The sequence below is a fragment of the Python bivittatus genome, unplaced genomic scaffold (genome assembly GCF_059951505.1).
Source record: "Python bivittatus isolate LINGU-HERP-01145 unplaced genomic scaffold, Pbiv_v1 ctg000700_np1212, whole genome shotgun sequence".
Taxonomy (NCBI): Eukaryota; Metazoa; Chordata; class Lepidosauria; order Squamata; family Pythonidae; genus Python; species Python bivittatus.
This window is the reverse complement of record NW_028277098.1, coordinates 73,742,801-73,762,848: the sequence shown is the minus strand read 5'-3', so window position 1 is coordinate 73,762,848 and position 20,048 is coordinate 73,742,801. Positions and strand designations below refer to the sequence as shown.

The window sequence follows — 20,048 nt, the reverse complement described above, 5'->3', positions numbered from 1 at the left end:
GAAGAAGAAGAAGAAGAAGAAGAAGAAGAAGAAGAAGAAGAAGAAGAAGAAGAAGAATCACTGCAAAATGGTGCCTCACAGTCCTCTCTCCCTTGTCAAACTGTGTCAGACAGTTCAGATGGATACCTTGTTTGTCTGATAGTATTGAATGTTACTGAAAGGTCTGATAGGGCAAGAAGGGCTGCGGTTTTCAATCCAGGTCCCAGCAAAGGTCATCCATCAGAGTGAATAATGAGGGGTTATGCTTCATGTATGGAATTTTCCCACTGACAATTCTGAATGTATCAATTCAAAATGCACTTCAGATGACTTGATTCAGCTAGGGACTGGGACGTGATGAAAGCATCTGTCTGCATACATGTCAGAGGTTGAGAAATGGTGCTCCAGTTGTTGCTGATTTCCCACCCCTAATCTATATTGATATCTCAGGTGACTCTGTATACCTGGCAAAAATCCATTACTGTTGTACACTGAGAAGTTCAACACTTAATGGACCCTTTGCAGTTGAGCTTCAGACCAGAGTATAGTATGGAGACGGTGTTGGTTGCACTTGTCAATGACCATGGCAGAGCCGGAATGGAGGTGGCGCATCCATCCTTGCGCTCCTTGATCTCTCAGCAGCTTTCAATACTGCCGACCAGTTTCCTTCCGGACCAACTGTGGGGGATGGGAGTGGGAGGTACTGTGTTGTAGTGGTTTAATTCCTTCCTCAATGGTCAGTTCCAGTCCATGTTGAGGGGAGAGGAGAGATTGCACCTACGGCCCTGCAGTTGGGTGCCCCAGGGTTCGACACTTCCCCCCTTCTGTTTAACATCTACATGAAACCACTGGTGAGATCATCTGTTAGTTTGGGGTTTGGTATCATCAGCATGCTGATGATACCCAGATTTACATCTACCCCGGGTTGTGCAAGGAAAGCTGTTGAGTATTGAACCAGTGTCTGGCGGCTGTTCAGATCTGGATAGGGAGGAACAGATTTCAGCTCAATCCTGCCAAGACTGAGTGGCTGTAGCTGTTTGGCCCCCTGGGTCAAAGACATCTCCATCATTGGTCTTGGATGGGGTTGTACTTCCCCATTTGGTGAGCAACTTAGGGGTCCTCCTGGACTCACAGCTACTGCTCAGCACAGTAGCAGCTGTGGCCAGGAGGGCCTTTATACAGGCACATCTTGTAGGCCAGCTTGGTCCCAGGCCTGGGGTTAACATGATATGGGTGGGTGGGCCTGTTGTGCTTTGTTTTAATGGTTGTCTGGGCTGTGTTATTTTATGCTTTTGTTTTAATTTAGTATTACATTTTGTAAGCCCCCCAGAGTCCACTAGAATGGGTGGCTATATTAAATGTAATAGTAATAACAACACTTCACATGTCTTGGCCTTGATTATATGTAAACCTCCTTGGACAAGAGAGATCCTTGGAATCAAGATGCCAGAGTGAAATTTAAAAGACTGCAAGGCTGAGCTTCTAGGCTTGTTACCTGCAATGTTTTAAAGCATCACAATTCTACACCTTCATTTCTATGGGAAAGACAATTTTTCCCCCATAGGAAAGTGAGCACATAAACTAAAGACCACCAGTTGAATACATAAGAATATCTTTAAAATTTATTTGACTAATTGTGTTACATTCAGTATCTGATGTGTTTCTTCCGGACAAGGAGTTGGCATAAATACAAACAAGCCTTTGTGCCTTCTCTAAACAAGAGATAAAATACTAGAGACAGAGGAGCACAGCTTCACATCTTTGTATTTACAGTCTACCTTTACAACTTGGTGCTAAGATTATTTACAGAAAATACAGTAAGAACAAAAGATCATGTCTTGGCAACATATAGAACTTTATACATAATTGTACATGATTTTAAGCAAATGGTATCTAGCCATCTCTTTCAAAGCACTCTTGAAACACCTCTTTAAAGATACCTTCTTATGATTGTGAACTTATCACTGAATCACGGTTGTATTTTTGTTCCCTGTTCATCTTAAACTGTAGTCCTATAATCCCCGTGCCAAATATTCGGCTGCATGACAATTGTATTCTTCCTGACTGGGAAGCAACTTCAAATATTGGGCAGTCCAATTCTCAAGGCATTCCTATCTGTTCATGACCCATTGAAGCAAATAAGATTCTGAGGATTGGAAACAAGCTTTGTTTCCTACAGCTGTGTTCCAGCTGCTCTGCATACAGATTAGCTACTTACTTCAGACATGATTCCGTTCAGCTCCCTCAAGTTCGTATGTATGTATGTATGTATGTATGTATGTGTGTGTGTGTGTGTATGTATGTGTATATATATATATATATATATATATATATATATATATATGCATGCTGTACATTAATAAACGCTTGAAAATCTGCATAAGAAAAGGGCTTTATTTTTTAAGTGAAAACTTTTTGCTGAAGGTACTAAAACATATCTTTTATATGGAAGTGCTATGAAGATTGCATTTTCTTGCTCAATTTATAGCAATATAATGATCTATTAAAAGGATGGTAACCACATCTTACGACAAAAACAGACAGGATAAATATGTGTAGCCCTAATATTATATCTCATCAAGAGACTAGAATGAAAGAGTACAAAATGAAATGATAATAGGAAACAAGCAACATTAATGGTAGGAAAGCTATCTGCTTTATAAATTTATATTCTCTTTAATTACCTTGTGGAATAGTATTCAAAATAAAATTTGGAAATGTAATTGCTACCCTGAAATTTATTTATATTAGACAACTTTCTCCAAATTACTGCCCTCCAGAAGTGTTGGATTCCCAAAATTCCCAGGATGGGATGGCCAGCAACATCTGGAAGTACATTGTATCAGCTTGGGGCAGGCTAATATAGGATGTCTGAAGTTTCATTGATCCAAAAATTAAATTTTCAGATGTGACTATTTCTGAGAGGTCTAGACAAAACATTTTATTGCAATCAACAGTTCTGCACAGAAAATAGAAAGTTACCAGTGCATTTGGAAGCCTTCTCAACTATACACAGAAAACACAACCAGCATTTGTACAAGAGGACCACATCATATGCATTATCTGAGAGAATGCAATGAAAGTAAGCCCTTATAAGTTTCTTTTAAACACTCAGTGCTGTTTGATTCAATTTCTGTTGCATATTCTGCCTTATAATTTTTATCAGCAGTATCACAAATAGGCCTCAACACCAAGACTTTTTGTGCAGTAATAAACAGATTTAAATTAGGAGGATTTATGCAAGTAGATTCAGGACAGATTGCCTACTTGAGAGCTTTTTTGAATCTACACTAAATTAAGGCTGCTTAAAGCAAATAATAAAGTCCAATCAAGCCATGGGGATAAATTCAGATGTGCAGAAGAAAAAGGAACTTGTGGGGAAAGAAAAAAAAACCCTCTTTACAAGCAGAATGTTTCTTGTGGCTTTATAGAAGAGTCTAACAGACTAAAATTTATTTTACTGAGCTATAGATCTTTAAACTTGAATGGATAGTTAAAGGCAATTTATTTTAAGTCTTGTCCTGTTTCTAATTAGTTTAAAAAACCATTGTGAATTTCTTTTACACATGTTTAATTCAAGATATTTTGACAAGTTGTTAGTAATCATATTAACTAGTGGGTTTGTCCAGAGTACATATATGATTCAAACAATTATAGCTAAGTCAGCAATTGATGCATATATGCAGACTCTCAATTGTGGTATTTTTTATGGTAGCCATGCATTGGTCATGCCATTTAATCTAGGAACAAAATGTGACTGGTCAATTTATAAAGCTAAGCAATATCTAGGCAAGTTTACAATTATTTTAGTGCTCATGCACTGGATTAACATTGGCAAGTCTTCAGTATCAAATACAATGTGCTATATAAATACCTATATACCTCAGGATCCCCACTGGCCTTGCTATTTGCTGTTCCAGTCCTGCCTTAGAACCACAAAACTTGGCAGACTTTGGAATTAGGTTTATTGTTTGTCCTTATTTTCCAAACAGGTACATTTGGACCTACCAAAATAACAATAATCACCCTGCTAATTCAATACAACCATCTTGTCCATTACTGAATCTTCTCTTAAAACTATTGTTTTTAGGGTCACTTTTCTCTTCAAAAAGGTCACAATTTAAGAAATAAAGGTTATCCCTCTTAGAAGAATATTGGGTAGCAAACAATTCTCATTACTAATTGTTAGAAACCAGCTGCAAAGTAGGTATTACACACACACACACACACACACACACACACACACAGAGTCACAGCTAGTAATTTTTTCAACTTCTCTTTTAGCAAATTGGTCCACACTTGAATGCTGTTCCTTTTTTGACATAACTTTACTATAAAGAAAAGAAAAGAAGAAAGAAAAGATTCCCACTGTTAGGTTTGTCCCAAAATGCTTTTCCTTGGAAATTTATTTCAAAAAATAACTTTTGCAGGCACTGAATGAGTACAGTTTGCCTGTTCCCCTGCCTGAAAGCATCTCCTTACATATCAATATTTAGAATGATATGAAAAGGAACCTTCATATGTATATATTTTATACATATATTTCCTTTTAATTCTATGCCATGTGCCCTGGTAAAATTGGATATAAAAAAGGAAAAGCACGAACAACTTATGAAGTGTTTTGCAACAGATTGTTGCCAGCAAGAGTAAGAGAATCAATATTCACATTTTATGATATAGACTTACTTTGCTAAACAAAATGAATTTACCATAATAATTAATTTTAGAATGGAATGGGTCTAACAATATAACACACAGATAAAGGTTTACTTGCTGGCGATGATTACTGGCCATTTGTTCATCAAAGTAAGTCAACTAAAGAGATTTTCATGTTTAAAACCAAAATATTGAATGAGCTCCCTACTAAGTATCCAAGGCATATTTAATATTACAAGTTCCTTATTCTTTTAGATTTATTCTCTAAATCAGCTTTGTTTCAATAGCAGAGAAGGAGTTACTAGACTGTTTATTACTTTAATACATAGGTGACCAGTCCTAAATATTATGGGGTTATTATGAAGTTAATCCAGTGACTTTGTGGCAAAGTGTTTAATTTTCAACTGTGGCAGCAGTGTTCTATAATGAACCAAAAATATTCTCATCTCTACTCTATTATGATGGTTGAAAAAAAAAGGAAACAAAACAAAAAGAACAAAGCACCAAATTGTGTTGGAAAATCAGGAAGTGAATTCTTGCTGGCCTAAATATCTCCTGATATATTTATTAAGAACTACATTCCACTGAATCAATAGGAACTATTTTCAAATCCAGGCTCATAGGATCTTTTTGATTGTTTACCCATGCTCCCCAAAAAGATTTGTCTCTGAAATGTTCTGGATACTCTCTGGGAAGAAATTATTTCCATTTACAACGTGTGTGGGTTAATGTTTAGATGTGTTAACAAAAGTTCTCTAAAAGCATTTCTATCCTGCCCTATGTCTACCTCAGCCATTAACTATATAATCTTCAGAGCTATACAAAGATTTTCAAGGCTTGTAGACATTACAAGAGTCTCATGCCTGGCATCTACCAAAAACTGTAGATCCTGTTAACTTCTAGTAGTACAGAACACAGCAGTCAATACAAATGAAGGAAGACCATCTTTCAACCATCATGCAACATGTATTTTGTACAAATTGGTGTTATGATGTTATTAGGCCAGGGGTGGGGGAGTACGTTGGCAAGAGTGCTCAGTTTTTGGCAGAATCATCCCTTCCAGTATTACATTCTAGTATGCTATACCTACAAGGCCCCCCCCCCAATTTTTTTAGAGAGTTGCAACTCTTCTGAAATATGTATTTAGCCCACATATGTATTTTAACAACAATTTTATGACCTCATATTAAACTTGTGTGTTCTTTATTTCCCTTGACACTAGATAGTGAATGCCTGCCAAGTCCGGCATTCAGCTGAAATGACTGAAAGTGTGACTGTGATTCTGAAATCTTTAATTTAGGTTTCAAGTAGTAGCTAATTTTCATGTATTGAGTATATAGGTGTGTTTACACATACAACACACATCCAACTGTACCAAATTCCATAACAAGGGTTTTGCTTATCTTTCAGAAAATTGTGGTGGACAGCTCAGATGTCATCAACACAGGCATATTTCAAAACTAACCACTGGACAAGGATGAACCATTTGTATTCCAAAGAAGGTATTTTTGCTTCTCTCTCAAGCCAATAGCTCAAGATTTTTATTCTGGACAGACCAGCAGAAGACAAAGACAATAACAACTTACAAAGATAAAACATTTAGCAACCAGTCCATGGCTTTGAAAGTAGAGGACAAGATCCAAATAGAATTTTCTGGTTAGATGTTAAATAAAATCATATATCCAACCTGCTTGTAAATGGGAACGCAAACCAAGCAGGCAGACACACAAATAATTTATCTAAAATAATTTGCCCTTGAGTCTAATCTGCTAGAGAAACCAAATATGAAACTTTAGGTGTTAACTCTATGCTCAGAATCGGGCTTTTTTTTTTTTTTTTCCAAACATAGGAAATCATGAGAAGTGTAGTTAATCTTCTATTTGCTATACATCCATTATATTGTCTATTAATAAATAATTATTCATTATCAAAGCTTGTCTCTCTGTAGCATCTGAAGGTGTGATGATGTGCTCAGGATTGCAGGACTGGAGCCAAAAGCAAGTCCTCTATTTTCTTGCAGTAGAAGCACAAGTCATGCTCAGAATGTGGTTTGTTTACACAAGAGGTCCATGAGTGGGAAGATTTTATTTCATTGTTGCAGACACCAAGCTGCAATTTAATTGTTCAAAGAGGGTCCTGGTCTAAGGATTACAGTTTTTAAGTCCAACCTCTTGAAAAAGAGAGGTATAAAACTCTGGTTCCAGCTGTTTGTTTCTGTATTTATTGACAATGTCAGCTATTTTCTGTTTTCGACGGACATGAGGGGGATTGTATGAGTCACTTTCCAACCTTTTTCTTCGACAAATATTTATTACTGTCTGTCTCACTAAGAACCCTTAAATAAAAAGGGAATAAAGTTAATACAGTTTATTACACTCAGGAATATAATTAAAAAAAAAGATTTTTCCTTTCATTTTTATTCTAACAATTTGAATATATAGCCAAAACATCAAACAGCAATAAACAACAGATATCATTTTATCCTATATTGTTTGTTAGATATAATGATAGATACAGGAGGCCTTGAGATGTAATATATAACTGTGGAGTAAGTTTCATACTATTACAGAATTAGCAATTTCAGTGTCTAGTTACTTCATTCTGAATGCAGACTTATCCTAGGAAAGTTTAAAAGGGCTGAAGATAAGGAACCTGTTGTCCTCTAGATACTGCTGAACCACATCATCCAGCAATCATGACTAGAGGGGAAATCCAAATCCTGGATTCTGTTTCCATACCAGCCACTGCTGGCACAGTAGACTGTAACATTGGATTATGCTCCCATTCTTGGCTGATTTCTTTCAACATTAGGAATCTGCAATATTGTAAAGAACTAAGAAGTAATGGGGATTGGGAGGAGCAGGGTCGGAAGGATGGAGGATCTGAATCCTTACTACTCCCGATTCTCACTATCCCACCAAAACAGTAATTACGTTTAGATTGCCTTGCACATCTGACTTGAGGTTGTACTATGGACTGACAGAAAGTTGAGTTTATTGGAGTACTCCAATAGATCTCTTACTGTTGGAAGTTCTCACTAACATTTTAGGAATGTTATTAGTACATATACCTGTAGCAATAGATCTGAAAAGTATGAGTACAAGTCCAACTTGATTCTCCTTTATCACTTTTTTCCACAACCCCTTAGTCAGTATTTCCCCAATACTGGGAGGAAGGAGATCCAATGTGGCACGAAAGCATTACCACCAATATACTGCTCTTTCAACCATCCCCCAATAAACTATGGTCCCCGAGAAAGCCTGGCTTCTTCACTGGAAAATTGCCTGAAAAAGAGACTTCAGCACAAGGAGAAGGAAGAATTGATAGATTTTTCAAATCAGAAGTAGTTTAGTGCTGATGTAACATTAAAGGTTACATTAATAACACACTCCATTCATAGTCCAGCAAAAAGTAAATTAGTCATCAGTTATTAATCAGAAAACGTACCTAGAGCTCTCCTGCTAGCTATCATGCCATCCACTAGAGGGATAACCATATTGAATTTTCCAGTAGCTCCTTGTACTTTTACCCTGAATAATCCAGTATTGAGGGGATGGATGAAAATCACTGGCACTTCTTTTTCAGGAGTAGCAGATCTTAAAAACCACATAAGTTACCAAATCAATAAACATTTAAATATATAAGCAAAGCAATAGTTTTTGAAGCTTTCACTTTCTAAATAATATAAAAAGTAAAACATTATTAGCAAAGATGTCAACTATACCCTGACTTTTATTTTTCCAACCTCAGCAGGAGACCAAATGTAGACAGTATTACAAAACTGATGCCAGCTATACAGCAGATATACAGGCTGGCTTAATACCCACAAATATCAGTAGAAATGTTGGAAGTAACAGAAGCAAGCTGCAAACCTAAGAACCAGAGCTCATGTGTGGCATTGGCACAAAGTACAAAATCATTAGCAAGAGGTATTAACTGCAACAAGTTTAAGTTTCATTAGGGAATAGTTTTCTTGCCCACACCATGAAAAATATACTTGGAAATGAAGTAAACATGCTTCCACCTATACACACTTGACATGCCTATTTGTCACAATTTACTGGTTAGGACTTGATTGTGGTAATGCCTAACTCACAGATTGCATATGAACAGACTATGCCCACACAGAAACAGCTGCAGCGAAAAGGTAGAGAAATTAAGTCATACCTCAGTGAAGTGCTGCTATTTGTTGTAGTTTCTACTCCAGTGCTAGTCTCTGAAACCAAGTCAGAGAGGGGGAAATTCTCTGCAAGGCAAAGATAACAATAAATAACAATAATAAATTTTGCAATACATTTTCAAGTCCATAAAAAGTTTCAAGACAACACAGAAAAAATCTGGAAGCTAAATCAAATTTGTTATTGTAGGTAGCAGCACATAGATAATTCTGACTAATTTCAGAAAAAATAAAGAGGACTGGAATTTGGATGGGAAATTACTAGAAAATGCCAAGGCTTACATCAGATAAAGAATCACATACCTATGTCATCATAGCGTTCAACCCAAACCACATACACCTTGGTTTCAGGTCCCATTGGGGGAATAGCCCGACCTTGTGGCAACTTCTTTGATCTGGAAGTTGGACTGAGCTGTTGCAAATATATATATATAAAAAAACAAGTGTTCACCAGTTGATCAAAATTAGCAATGTGTATTCAGTTCTAAGAGTCTGAAGGAAATTAACAAATTTCAGCAACATGTAACTTATGAAACAATTCACTAACAATAAACGTCTTACTGTGAAACTAAGTACTGCCCAAGACTATATCACACACAATTGGCAATAAAAATACTGTATTTAATAAGACATTTCCCTATGATAAAAAAGTGTATTGGAAGAAGATACAACCTACATGCCAATTAATGCCATTATTATGTTAAAATTGTATGGCAAAGCAGAACAGCAGAGACTCACATCTATTAAATTCTGTTGGCTCTGCTTTCAACTGATCTTTCACAAAATTCTCACTATTTTGCTATAGATATAAAAGTCATAACTTATATTTAAAGTTCAAGTCTAAATTTATTCACACAGAATAAACTTGCCCTCTGTGAAGTACTGAGATTGTCTGTATGATTGGGAAAGAGCTCAAGTGTCAGTGCTTGCTGCTTTAGTATCCCAGGTAGGAGATCCATGTTAGAATCACTTTCTTGGTCTGAGACATTGCTTTCTAATGAATCTGCTGAAACCCAAAAGAAAGAAGTTTCTTAAAACAAGAAGTCCATCAACTCCAAATCCATTTTGAATGCCAAAAGTACTTTTCCAGACAGCTCAATTCACTTAAGAGCAGAAAAAGCCCACAATGCAATTGGGAGCCCTGCAGTTTCCCTAGTCTGCATCCAATAGCCATATCTGGTTCCATCATAACTGTGCAAATAAAATGCAAACAGAGGATTATGCGAAACTTTTAGTGATCCAGCTCAGTTTTTCTCAATTTTGACTGGAAGCAGCTTGACAGAATTTTAGGCAGAAGACTTTCCTATAACTTACTACGCAGAAACATTTCTGTATGTACTCGAACATTATGTTCTCCCCATAAGAGACTTTATATGTTATTGACATGTCACAAAACTTGAAAACAAGGTGACCTAAACATTTGTATTCCTTATTTGAACCACTTTAGGAATTTCTTTAAAATGCATTTAACACTTCACAAGAGAAGTGGGTACATATTAAAAGCTTAACAAATAATGACTTGGCAAAAGAAATGGGTGCAGACCACAGGAACGTGTATCAGTAAGCCGAAACCACCTATGGCTTTCTGCAGCAGAGAGGAAAAAATAAATCTTGTTCCAGCTTAGAGTGACAAAGTAAAAATGGATGCACCACATATTTTTGATATGCATCAAGTTCTACTGCAATGCAGGATGCAGTTCTAATATGAATGCTGAAATATTTCTCAATCAATTACAGAATCAGAGGCACATGTAGTATACTTACTTAAGGACTCCACAGGCGAAGGAACAACGAAAGCGATTTCTGTAAGAGCATCTGCATAATACAATGCCTTCCTTTGCCCATTGAAAATACTGGCTCCCATGTCTTCTGAACAGATTACTTCATCTGAGAAGAGAAAAAAAATAAAATCAAGGAAAAGCCTTTCAGCCCTGTTCTGGACTTTATTAAAAGAGCTGTGCTCTTCTAATATTTTGAAGATTAACCTACTTCCCAACCAACAGTCCCCAAATCAACAACTTGTTCTTTGGTTAACTGAAAAGATTTTATATGCTGTGTATGCTGCATCTAAAGATCTGTAGACTGGATGTACCTATTCCAACATAAGCATGAGAAGAGCAATAGTCTCAGGACACCTCATTGCTTAAATCCATGTGTGAGGAGAAGGAGCAATTCTGAGCAATTAACTGTCCCAAATCACTGCAGAATGATTATATTTGCCCTCTACAAAGAATTCTCTGCTAAGATCATTTAGTCCACCAAGATCGTGCTCAAATGGAAAAGATGGGGAAGGGGAAATGGAGTTGTTTCAGTATGTTACTCTGTCCCAAACCTAAGAAAGCACATCACCTTGCTCTGACCCCTCCTCATCGCAGACGCTGTTGATGGACCAGCTAGTTGAAACATGCCCTGTCCATCCAGGGTGCTTGCCCACATCAACAGACCATCCAAGAGATAGCAAGAACTCTAAGAAGTGTGGCTGAACATTTCTGGAAGACTCTACATTCTTCAAAATCTGGGGAGGAAAAGACCAGTATAGCAGAAAAAAGCAAAAGCTATAGAGGCAATTTCTTACTAACACTGTTGTGGAAATCAGCACTTTCTTTTGCATTTTTAGAATGTCCAGAATAGCTGCCTTGAAGTATCAAGCAATTTGGCTGGTACAGTAAATAAGATAAATAAGACTAACTGTACTATATGTCAGTGAGGTAGACTGGAGCAGTCTATGCCATCTATTCAAACAGAAACACTACAGAATGTCTAAAGCAGATATACAGTACTGTGCAAAAGTTTTAGCCAGGTGTGAAAAAATGCTGTGAAGTAAGAATGCTTTCAAAAATATATATTGTACTGGTTTATGTTTATCAATTTACAAAATGCGAAGTGAGCAAACAGAAGAAAAATCTAAATCAAATCAATATTTGGTGTGACTACCCTTTGGCTTCAAACCAGCATCAATTCTTACACTTGCACACTTTGTACACTTACACAAAGTCAGGGATCTTGTAGAATTAGAGTCAGGTGCATGATTAACCAATTACACCAAGCAGGTGTGAATGATCATCAATTTCATATGTAGGTTGAAACACAGGTATTAACTGAAACAGAAACAGCTGTGTAGGAGGCTTAAAACTGGGTGAGGAACAGCCAAACTCTGCTACTAAGGTGAGGTTGTGGAAGACAGTTTCATGTCACAGGTCACACACCATGGCAAGACTCAGCACAGCAACAAGACACAAGGTAGTTAGACTGCATCAGCAAGGTCTCTCCCAGGCAAAAACTGCAAAGCAGACTGGAGTTTCAAGACGTGCTATTCAAGCTCTTTTGGAGAAGCACAAAGAAATGGGCAACGTTGAGGCCTGTAGATGCAGTGGTCGGCCAAGGAAACTTAATGCAGCAGATGAAAGACACATCATGCTTACTTCCCTTTGACATCGGAAGATATCCAGTAGTGCCATCAGCACAGAACTGGTGGAAACAAGTGGGACCCAGGTACACCCATCTACTGTCTGGAGAAGTCTGGCCAGAAGTGGTCTTCATGGAAGAATTGCGGCCAAGAAGCCATACCTCCGACGTGGAAACAAGGCTAAGTGACTCAACTATGCACGGAAACATAGAAACTAGGGTACAGAAAAATGGCAGCAGGTGCTCTGGACTGATGAGTCAAAATTTGAAATATTTGGCTGTAGCAGGAGGCAATTTGTTTGCCAAAGGACTGGAGAGCGGTACAAGAATGAGTGTCTGCAGGCAACAGTGAAGCATGATGGAGGTTCCTTGCAAGTTTGGGGCTGCATTTCTGCAAATGGAGTTGGAGATTTGGTCAATGGTGTTCTCAATGCTGAGAAATACAGGCAGATACTTATCCATCATGCCATACCATCAGGGAGGCGTGTGATTGGCCCCAAATTTATTCTGCAGCAGGACAACCCCAAACATACAGCCAATGTCATTCAGAACTATCTTCAGCATAAAGAAAGAGTCCTGGAAGTGATGGTTTTGCCCCCATAGAGCCCTGATCTCAACATCGAGTCTGTCTGGGATTACATGAAGAGACAGTAGGATCTGAGGCAGCCTACATCCACAGGAGATCTGTGGTTAGTTCTCCAAGATGTTTGGAACAAACTACCTGCCGAGTTCCTTCAAAAACTGTGTGCAAGTGTACCTAGAAGAACTGATGCTGTTTTGAAGGCAAAGGGTGGTCATACCAAATACTGATCTGAGTTTTTCTTCTGTTTGCTCACTTTGCATTTTGTAAATTGATAAACATAAACAATTACAATATATATTTTAGAAAGCATTCTTACTTTACAGTATTTTTTTCACACCTGCCTAAAACTTTTGCACAGTACTGTAATTGATTTGATTAATTAAGATATTGTTTATCAGACCAAGAAAAAGTTTTATGCACATGCAAGCCCTTTCATATGCCCAGCTTCAGTGCTGACATCAGTTTATTAAACCAAATTTCTCATAACCTGGTTTGGTATGATTTCCAAAGGGTCCTTGAGTATGTTTCTCAGGACATCATAGGAAATGTTGGCTGAATAAAACCATTGTAACATCTCTGAAGCTAGAAATATTATGGGATGTACACAGACACAAGGCTTGTTTTGGCCTGATAAACCACAACTTGTACAACCAGGACTGTTACTTCTGAATATTGTCAATGTGTTACTTAATACAGAATTCAGCTTCCTGAAAACCATTCTGCTTTTTAAAGGAGTTTCTACTCCTTACAGTAGTTAAGAAGTCTCAGAAGAGTTCTAAAACACCATTTCCAATAGTTGGAAAATCAATCTTAAGTGTCCCACATAACCTCTTGCCCTGAATAAGTAGAATTAGGATAGGTTAAGAAACGAAGATTAAAAATTGTGTATGTAAATAAAATACAAGTTATGTATAATCTCTACCTCTTGCAAAATAAATTTAGTCAAATTATTGTGGCACAAAATTCTGAATAATTTCATTCCCACTGATGTGAAAACAACTTATCTGAATACCTGTAAGATGTCCTGAATATGGACTATTGCACTCTACAGCATATGCTTGTACCAGTTGGTAACAAACTACAAGGAATCAGCATATTACTTACTTCTTGGCTTGTTTTTTGGCCTGCCTTCATGTAGAAGATGAAAACAGTATCAAAAGGACGACATGGTAGCAAGTCCAGATAACCAATATCATCAAAAAACCCAGGCAGAGAAGAATCAAGTGCAATCAGGTGAGGAGGTAGTCTGCTATTAGCAGGTTCCTAGCCAAAAAAGTGCAGATGTTAATGCTAAATAACCCCAAAAAATAATTATGAAGAATTAAGATAAACTACTTCAGCTTGTTAATGAGTAACTACTGTATTAGTGTATGAAAACAAAATCCAAAAGCCACACACTGCAATATTTTTATCAGAATCAACTGAAATGGCACAAAAAAAGTTTATTAACTGTTAAGTTCTCCATAACGTTTCATTAGCAAGATTTTACAAAAAGCAGGGAATGGGGGAAAAAGTTCCAGATCAAGAATAAGCAATCTACATCAATCAAGAGACTACTCGCTCCCGTTTTGGAGCCCCAAAGATGCCTACAGTAAAATTCAATGTCACTAATTTCAGTAGTATAATTTTTTTGTGTAAAAATAAATCCTAAAAAGATGTTTCAAAGTTCTAATAGGTTTTTGTTGTTGTTGTTTAGTCGTTAAGTCGTGTCCGACTCTTCGTGACCCCATGAACCATATTGCGCCAGGCCTTCCTGTCCTTCACTGCCTCCCTGAGTTTGCTCAGTTTCATGCTCATTGCTTCAGTGATGCTATCTAACCATCTCATCCTCTGCCGTCCTCTTCTCCTTTTGCCTTCAATCTTTCCCAGCATCAGGGTCTTCTCCAAAGAGATCTCTCTTCGCATTAGGTGACCAAAATATCTGAGCTTGAGCTTCATTATCGATCCTTCCAATGAGCAATCAGGGTTGATTTCCTTTAAGATTGACTGGTTTGACCTCCTAGCAGTCCAGGGGACTCTCAAGAGTCTTCTCCAGCACCACAGTTCAAAGGCATCAATTCTTCGGCGCTCGGCCTTTTTTATGGTCCAGCTCTCACAGCCATACATTACTACTGGAAAAACCATAGCTTTGACTATGCGGATCTTTGTCGGCAAGGTGACGTCTCTGCTTTTTAATATGCTATCTAGGCTTGCCATAGCTTTCCTCCCAAGGAGCAAGCGTCTTTTAATTTCATGGCTGCAGTCTCCGTCTGCGGTGATCTTGGAGCCCAAATAAATGAAGTCTGTTACTGCTTCCATTTCTACCCCTTCTATTTGCCAGGAATTGATGGGTCCAGATGCCATGATCTTAGTTTTTTTAATGTTGAGTTTCAAGCCAGCTTTTGCACTCTCCTCTTTCACCCTCATCAAGAGGCTCTTTAGTTCTTCTTCACTTTCTGCCATTAGGGTGGTATCGTCCGCATATCTGAGGTTGTTGATGATTCTCCCTGCAATCTTAATTCCGGCTTGTGATTCTTCCAGCCTGGCATTTCTCATGATGTACTCTGCATATAGGTTAAATAAGCAGGGTGACAGTATACAGCCTTGTCGTACACCTTTCCCTATTTTGAACCAATTGGTTGTTCCATGACCGGTTCTAACTGTTGCTTCTTGGCCCGCATACAGATTTCTCAGGAGACAGGTAAGGTGGTCTGGTATTCCCATCTCTTTAAGAATTTGCCACAGTTTGTTGTGATCCACACAATCAAAGGCTTTTGCATAGTCAATGAAGCAGAAGTAGATATTTTTCTGGAACTCTCGTGCTTTCTCCATGATCCAGCGAATGTTGGCGATTTGATCTCTAGTTCCTCTGCCTCTTCGAAACCCAGCTTGTACATCCGGTAGTTCTCGGTTCATGTATTGCTGAAGCCTAGCTTGTAGGATTTTGAGCATAACCTTGCTACCATGTGAAATGAGTGCAACTGTGCGATAGTTTGAGCATTCTTTGGCGTTGCCCTTCTTTGGAATTGGAACATAAACTGACCTTTTCCAATCCCGTGGCCACTGTTGCGTTTTCCAAACTTGCTGGCATATTGAGTGCAGCACTTTAACACCATCATCTTTTAGTATTTTAAATAACTCAGCTGGAATACTGTCATCTCCACTAGCTTTGTTGTTAGCAATGCTTCCTAAGGCCCACTTGACTTCACTCTCTAGGATGTCTGGCTCAAGGTCAGTGACCACACCAGCATGGACATCAGGGACATTAAGATCTTTCTTGTATAGTTCTTCTGTGTATTCTTGCCACCGCTTCTTAATCTCTTCTGCTTCTGTTAGGTCCCTGCCTTTTTTGTCCTTTATCATGCCCATCTTTGCACTAAACGTTCCTTTCATATCTCCAATTTTCTTGTAGAGATCTCTAGTCTTCCCCATTCTATTGTTTTCCTCAATTTCTTTGCATTGTTCATTTAAGAAGGCCTTCTTATCTCTCCTTGCTATTCTCTGGAAATCTGCATTCAGTTGCTTATATCTTTCCCTTTCACCCTTGCTTTTCGCATTCCTTCTTTCCACAGCTATTTGTAAAGCCTCATCAGACAGCCATTTTGCTTTCTTGCATTTCTTTTTCTTTGGGATGGTTTTAGTTGCTGCCTCCTGTACAATGTTACGGACCTCCGTCCATAGTTCTTCAGGCACTCTGTCTACCAAATCTAATCCTCTAAATCTATTCATCACCTTCACTGTGTACTCACAAGGAATATGATCTAAGTCATACCTGAGTGGTCTAGTGGTTTTCCCTACATTCTTCAATTTAAGCCTAAATTTTGCAGTAAGAAGCTCATGATCTGAGCCACAGTCAGCTCCTGGTCTTGTTTTTGCTGTCTGTATAGAGCTTCTCCATCTTTGGCTGCAAAGTATATAATCAATCTGGTTTCGGTATTGACCATCTGGTGATGTCCATGTGTAGAGTCGTCTCTTGTGTTGTTGTAAAAGAGTGTTTGCTATGACTAGCTTGTTCTCTTGACAGAACTCTATTAGCCTTTGCCCTGCTTCATTTTGTACTCCAAGGCCAAACTTGCCTGTTATTCCGATTACTCCTTGACTTCCTACTTTAGCATTCCAATCCCCTATGATGAAAAGGACATCTTTTTTTGGTGCTAGTTCTAGAAGGTGTTGTAGGTCTTCATAGAAGCGGTCAACTTCAGCTTCTTCAGCATCAGTGGTTGGGGCATAGACTTGGATGACTGTGATATTGAATGGTTTGCCTTGGATACGCACTGAAATCATTCTGTCGTTTTTGAGGTTGTACCCCATTACTGCCTTTCCCACTCTCTTATTGACTATGAGTGCAACTCCATTTCTTCTAAGGGTTTCTTGCCCACAGTAGTAGATATAATGGTCACCCGAATTAAATTCACCCATTCCCGTCCATTTCAGTTCACTGATTCCCAAGATGTCGATGTTCAATCTTGTCATCTCATGTCTGACCACATCCAGCTTGCCTTGGTTCATAGATCTTACATTCCAGGTACCTATACAATATTGTTCTTTACAGCATCGGACTTTCTTTTCGCTTCCAGATACATCCACAGCTGAACGTCCTTTCGGCTTTGGCCCAGCCGCTTCACTCTTTCTGGAGCTACTTGGAATTGCCCTCCGCTCTTCCCCAGTAGCATATTGGACACCTTCCGACCTGAGGGGCTCATCTTCCGGCGTCATATCTTTTAGCCTTTTAACATTGTCCATGGGGTTTTCTTGGCAAGGATACTGGAGTGGGTTGCCATTTCCTTCTCCAGTGGACCACATTTTGTCAGAACTCTCTGTCATGACCTGTCCGTCTTGGGTGGCCCTGCACGGTATAGCTCATGGCTTCACTGAGTTACGCAAGCCCCTTCGCCACGACAAGGCAGTGATCCATGAAGGGGTCTAATAGGTTTAGATTTTGCTTAATCTATCAACCCCTTCCAAAGGACAAAATGTTACAGGTCTTCACATCTGCTCATGTCACCACAATACTATCATGATCTTTCCAGCCTGTAAAGTCCAACATTTTTTAATGTCTGGGTGCCCTTGGTTTAAGTGGTTTTATTATTTTTTTTAAAAAGGGAGGGTGGGCAGTGAAAGAGTCATAAAAATCAATTGTATTAAGATAATCTAATAGGTAATGTAATCTCCCACACAGACAATATAGAGCAAGGACCTTGTTATATAGTAGGAAGTATGGCATACTCTTCCACCCAATAGTACAATTTTCAAGGTAGGAGTCTTACACCCACAGATATTTTTTTCAATAATGCACATGAAACTGTTAAGAGTTTTACTATTTTACTCCACTTTATAAAGTTCTATTTTGAGGCACAAGTCAATGGAATCAATGCTACCTAGTAGCTTTACAGGTAGTCCTTGCTTAACAACCATTTGTTTAATGACGGTTCAAAGTTACAATGGCCTCAGAAAAAGTGCTTTACAACCTATACTCATACTTATGACCATTGCCAACCATTGCACCACCATCCCTGCGGTCACGTGATTGTGATTTGTGACCTTTTTACGATGGTTGTTAAGCGAATCATGTGGTTGTTAAGTGAATTCTGTCCAAATTGTTAAGCAAATGAGTAAGTGAAAAGTCCATTGGAGAAGCCGGATTCATTTAATGACCATGTGATTCACTTAACAACCATTGTAAAATGGTTGTAAAATTGGGTCCAGTCACATGGTGACTTGCTTAATGACTGCCCCACTTAGCAACCAATTTTCCAGTCCCTATTGTGATTAAGTGAGAACTACCTGTATTGCTTACTAATGATTGTGTTTGAAGCAAACTAGACAATATCAAATTTTCAGTCACCTTCAATGCTTCTAGTGATAGAAATCCAAAGTGAGAAAGGAAGAGGCGTGCTGTCTGGAACTCCTGTGCAGGAGGTGGTGGCTTACACTCTGTCACTGGATCAGGGAAGTTTTTCGTCCTCCATTCTTCTTCCATTTGCTGATCTATACATTTCTCATAAAGAACTTGCTGATCCATTCCACTTCTCAGCTTCTCATGACGTTCTTCCAGCTGAAAAGTATTTAACAACTTCATCAAACATCCATAATTACCAAACGTAGGATCAAGTTGTGGCGTAGAACCTCTTCTCATGATGCAAAGAGCAATGAAACCAAGTGCCTAAAAAAGCTCCTGCAATTTGCTCCAGCTTTCTACCGAATAAAATTCTGACTACTGATGCTCATCAGTTGCCATGTTACAGCTATTCAGCCCCTACATGCAGTTAAATCAGTGCTCTAAAGAAAAGAATAATTGCAAGCAATGTTAACCAACATGTGACTGACTTCACATTTTCACAGGATACAGAAAGAATAAGGACAACAGGATATTCCATCCCAATCTGGCAATGGCTTCCTGAAAAACAATGGCTGACTTACTTTATATGCCCAGTGAGTAGAGAAAGTTCTAATAGATGGGGCTGCTGAGATGCACATGTGCATCAAACACCTTACTTTGTCCCAGAAAGACTAGTTGTGAAGAATATCAAGAGAAACTTCTAACAAATTTTGTTGAGCAACATGAAATAAATCAGGAAACTGTAAATTTCTTACTTCCTCAGTAACTATCTCATGCAAGTCTGGAATGCTCAGGTCTGCTTTCACAAAAGGAATTTTGTCCACTTCCTCAGGAAATGGCCGGTGCTTCACACTATATTTGAATCCAACATCATTTTTAGGTGCAGGACGAGGTTCTGGGACAAACAACTATTGCAAAGAATGAAAAACAATCTTAAGACTTACTTTAAATGTTTTAATATTATATTATTGTAAAAGCATTGAAGCAGATTGAAATAAATTTGGGGGTGACAGCACTAGTAATTCATCTGAACAAAATTAACACTTATTATTGCATCCCAAATGTTTATTTTACCCAAAATGAGAGAGGCTGCCTTGATTTAATAATCTATTGAATTTAGCTATAATTTGAGCAAGGTGAAGTATTACAGCCCTATAGTCAGTTTTGCTTTTTACATTTTTTTTTTTGTGAATAAGATTCATAGTCATGCTTGAAGTTATCTGCATTTATACAATTGTGTTGCCAGGTATTCTTAGATTACGTTGGGCATGCAGGTAGATCCTGTTATCCAAGCAGTTATATGCAGGATACAACCCCAGATAACAAAGCTATGGTTATTGAAAACCTGAACCTCAGGAGGGTTAGGTTCAGAAGAGAACTGAAGAAAACTGAAAAATCACCAGCTTCACTCTCTTGTTCAAGGTCAACAG

General features: G+C 38.3%; 1 protein-coding gene across 5 annotated transcripts in view; it reads right to left on the bottom strand.

Annotated features, from left to right (window-relative positions):
- Nucleotides 1-2,278: 2,278 nt before the first annotated feature.
- Nucleotides 2,279-20,048, bottom strand: part of RALGAPB (Ral GTPase activating protein non-catalytic subunit beta) — a 65,262-nt gene continuing 47,492 nt past the window's right edge. For 4 of the 5 annotated variants that reach the window (XM_088128463.1, XM_088128464.1, XM_088128465.1 and 1 more), the window contains 10 exons: nt 19,374-19,526; nt 18,625-18,834; nt 13,905-14,063; nt 11,162-11,327; nt 10,577-10,699; nt 9,682-9,818; nt 9,116-9,224; nt 8,803-8,881; nt 8,083-8,231; nt 2,279-6,970 (listed from right to left, as the gene is read on the bottom strand). In XM_088128463.1, the coding sequence (XP_087984589.1) occupies nt 6,777-6,970; nt 8,083-8,231; nt 8,803-8,881; nt 9,116-9,224; nt 9,682-9,818; nt 10,577-10,699; nt 11,162-11,327; nt 13,905-14,063; nt 18,625-18,834; nt 19,374-19,526 (1,479 nt within the window). In that variant the 3' untranslated portion in view covers nt 2,279-6,776. The remainder of the gene's footprint in view (nt 6,971-8,082; nt 8,232-8,802; nt 8,882-9,115; nt 9,225-9,681; nt 9,819-10,576; nt 10,700-11,161; nt 11,328-13,904; nt 14,064-18,624; nt 18,835-19,373; nt 19,527-20,048) is intronic. The other variant, XM_088128462.1, reaches the window with a different exon arrangement.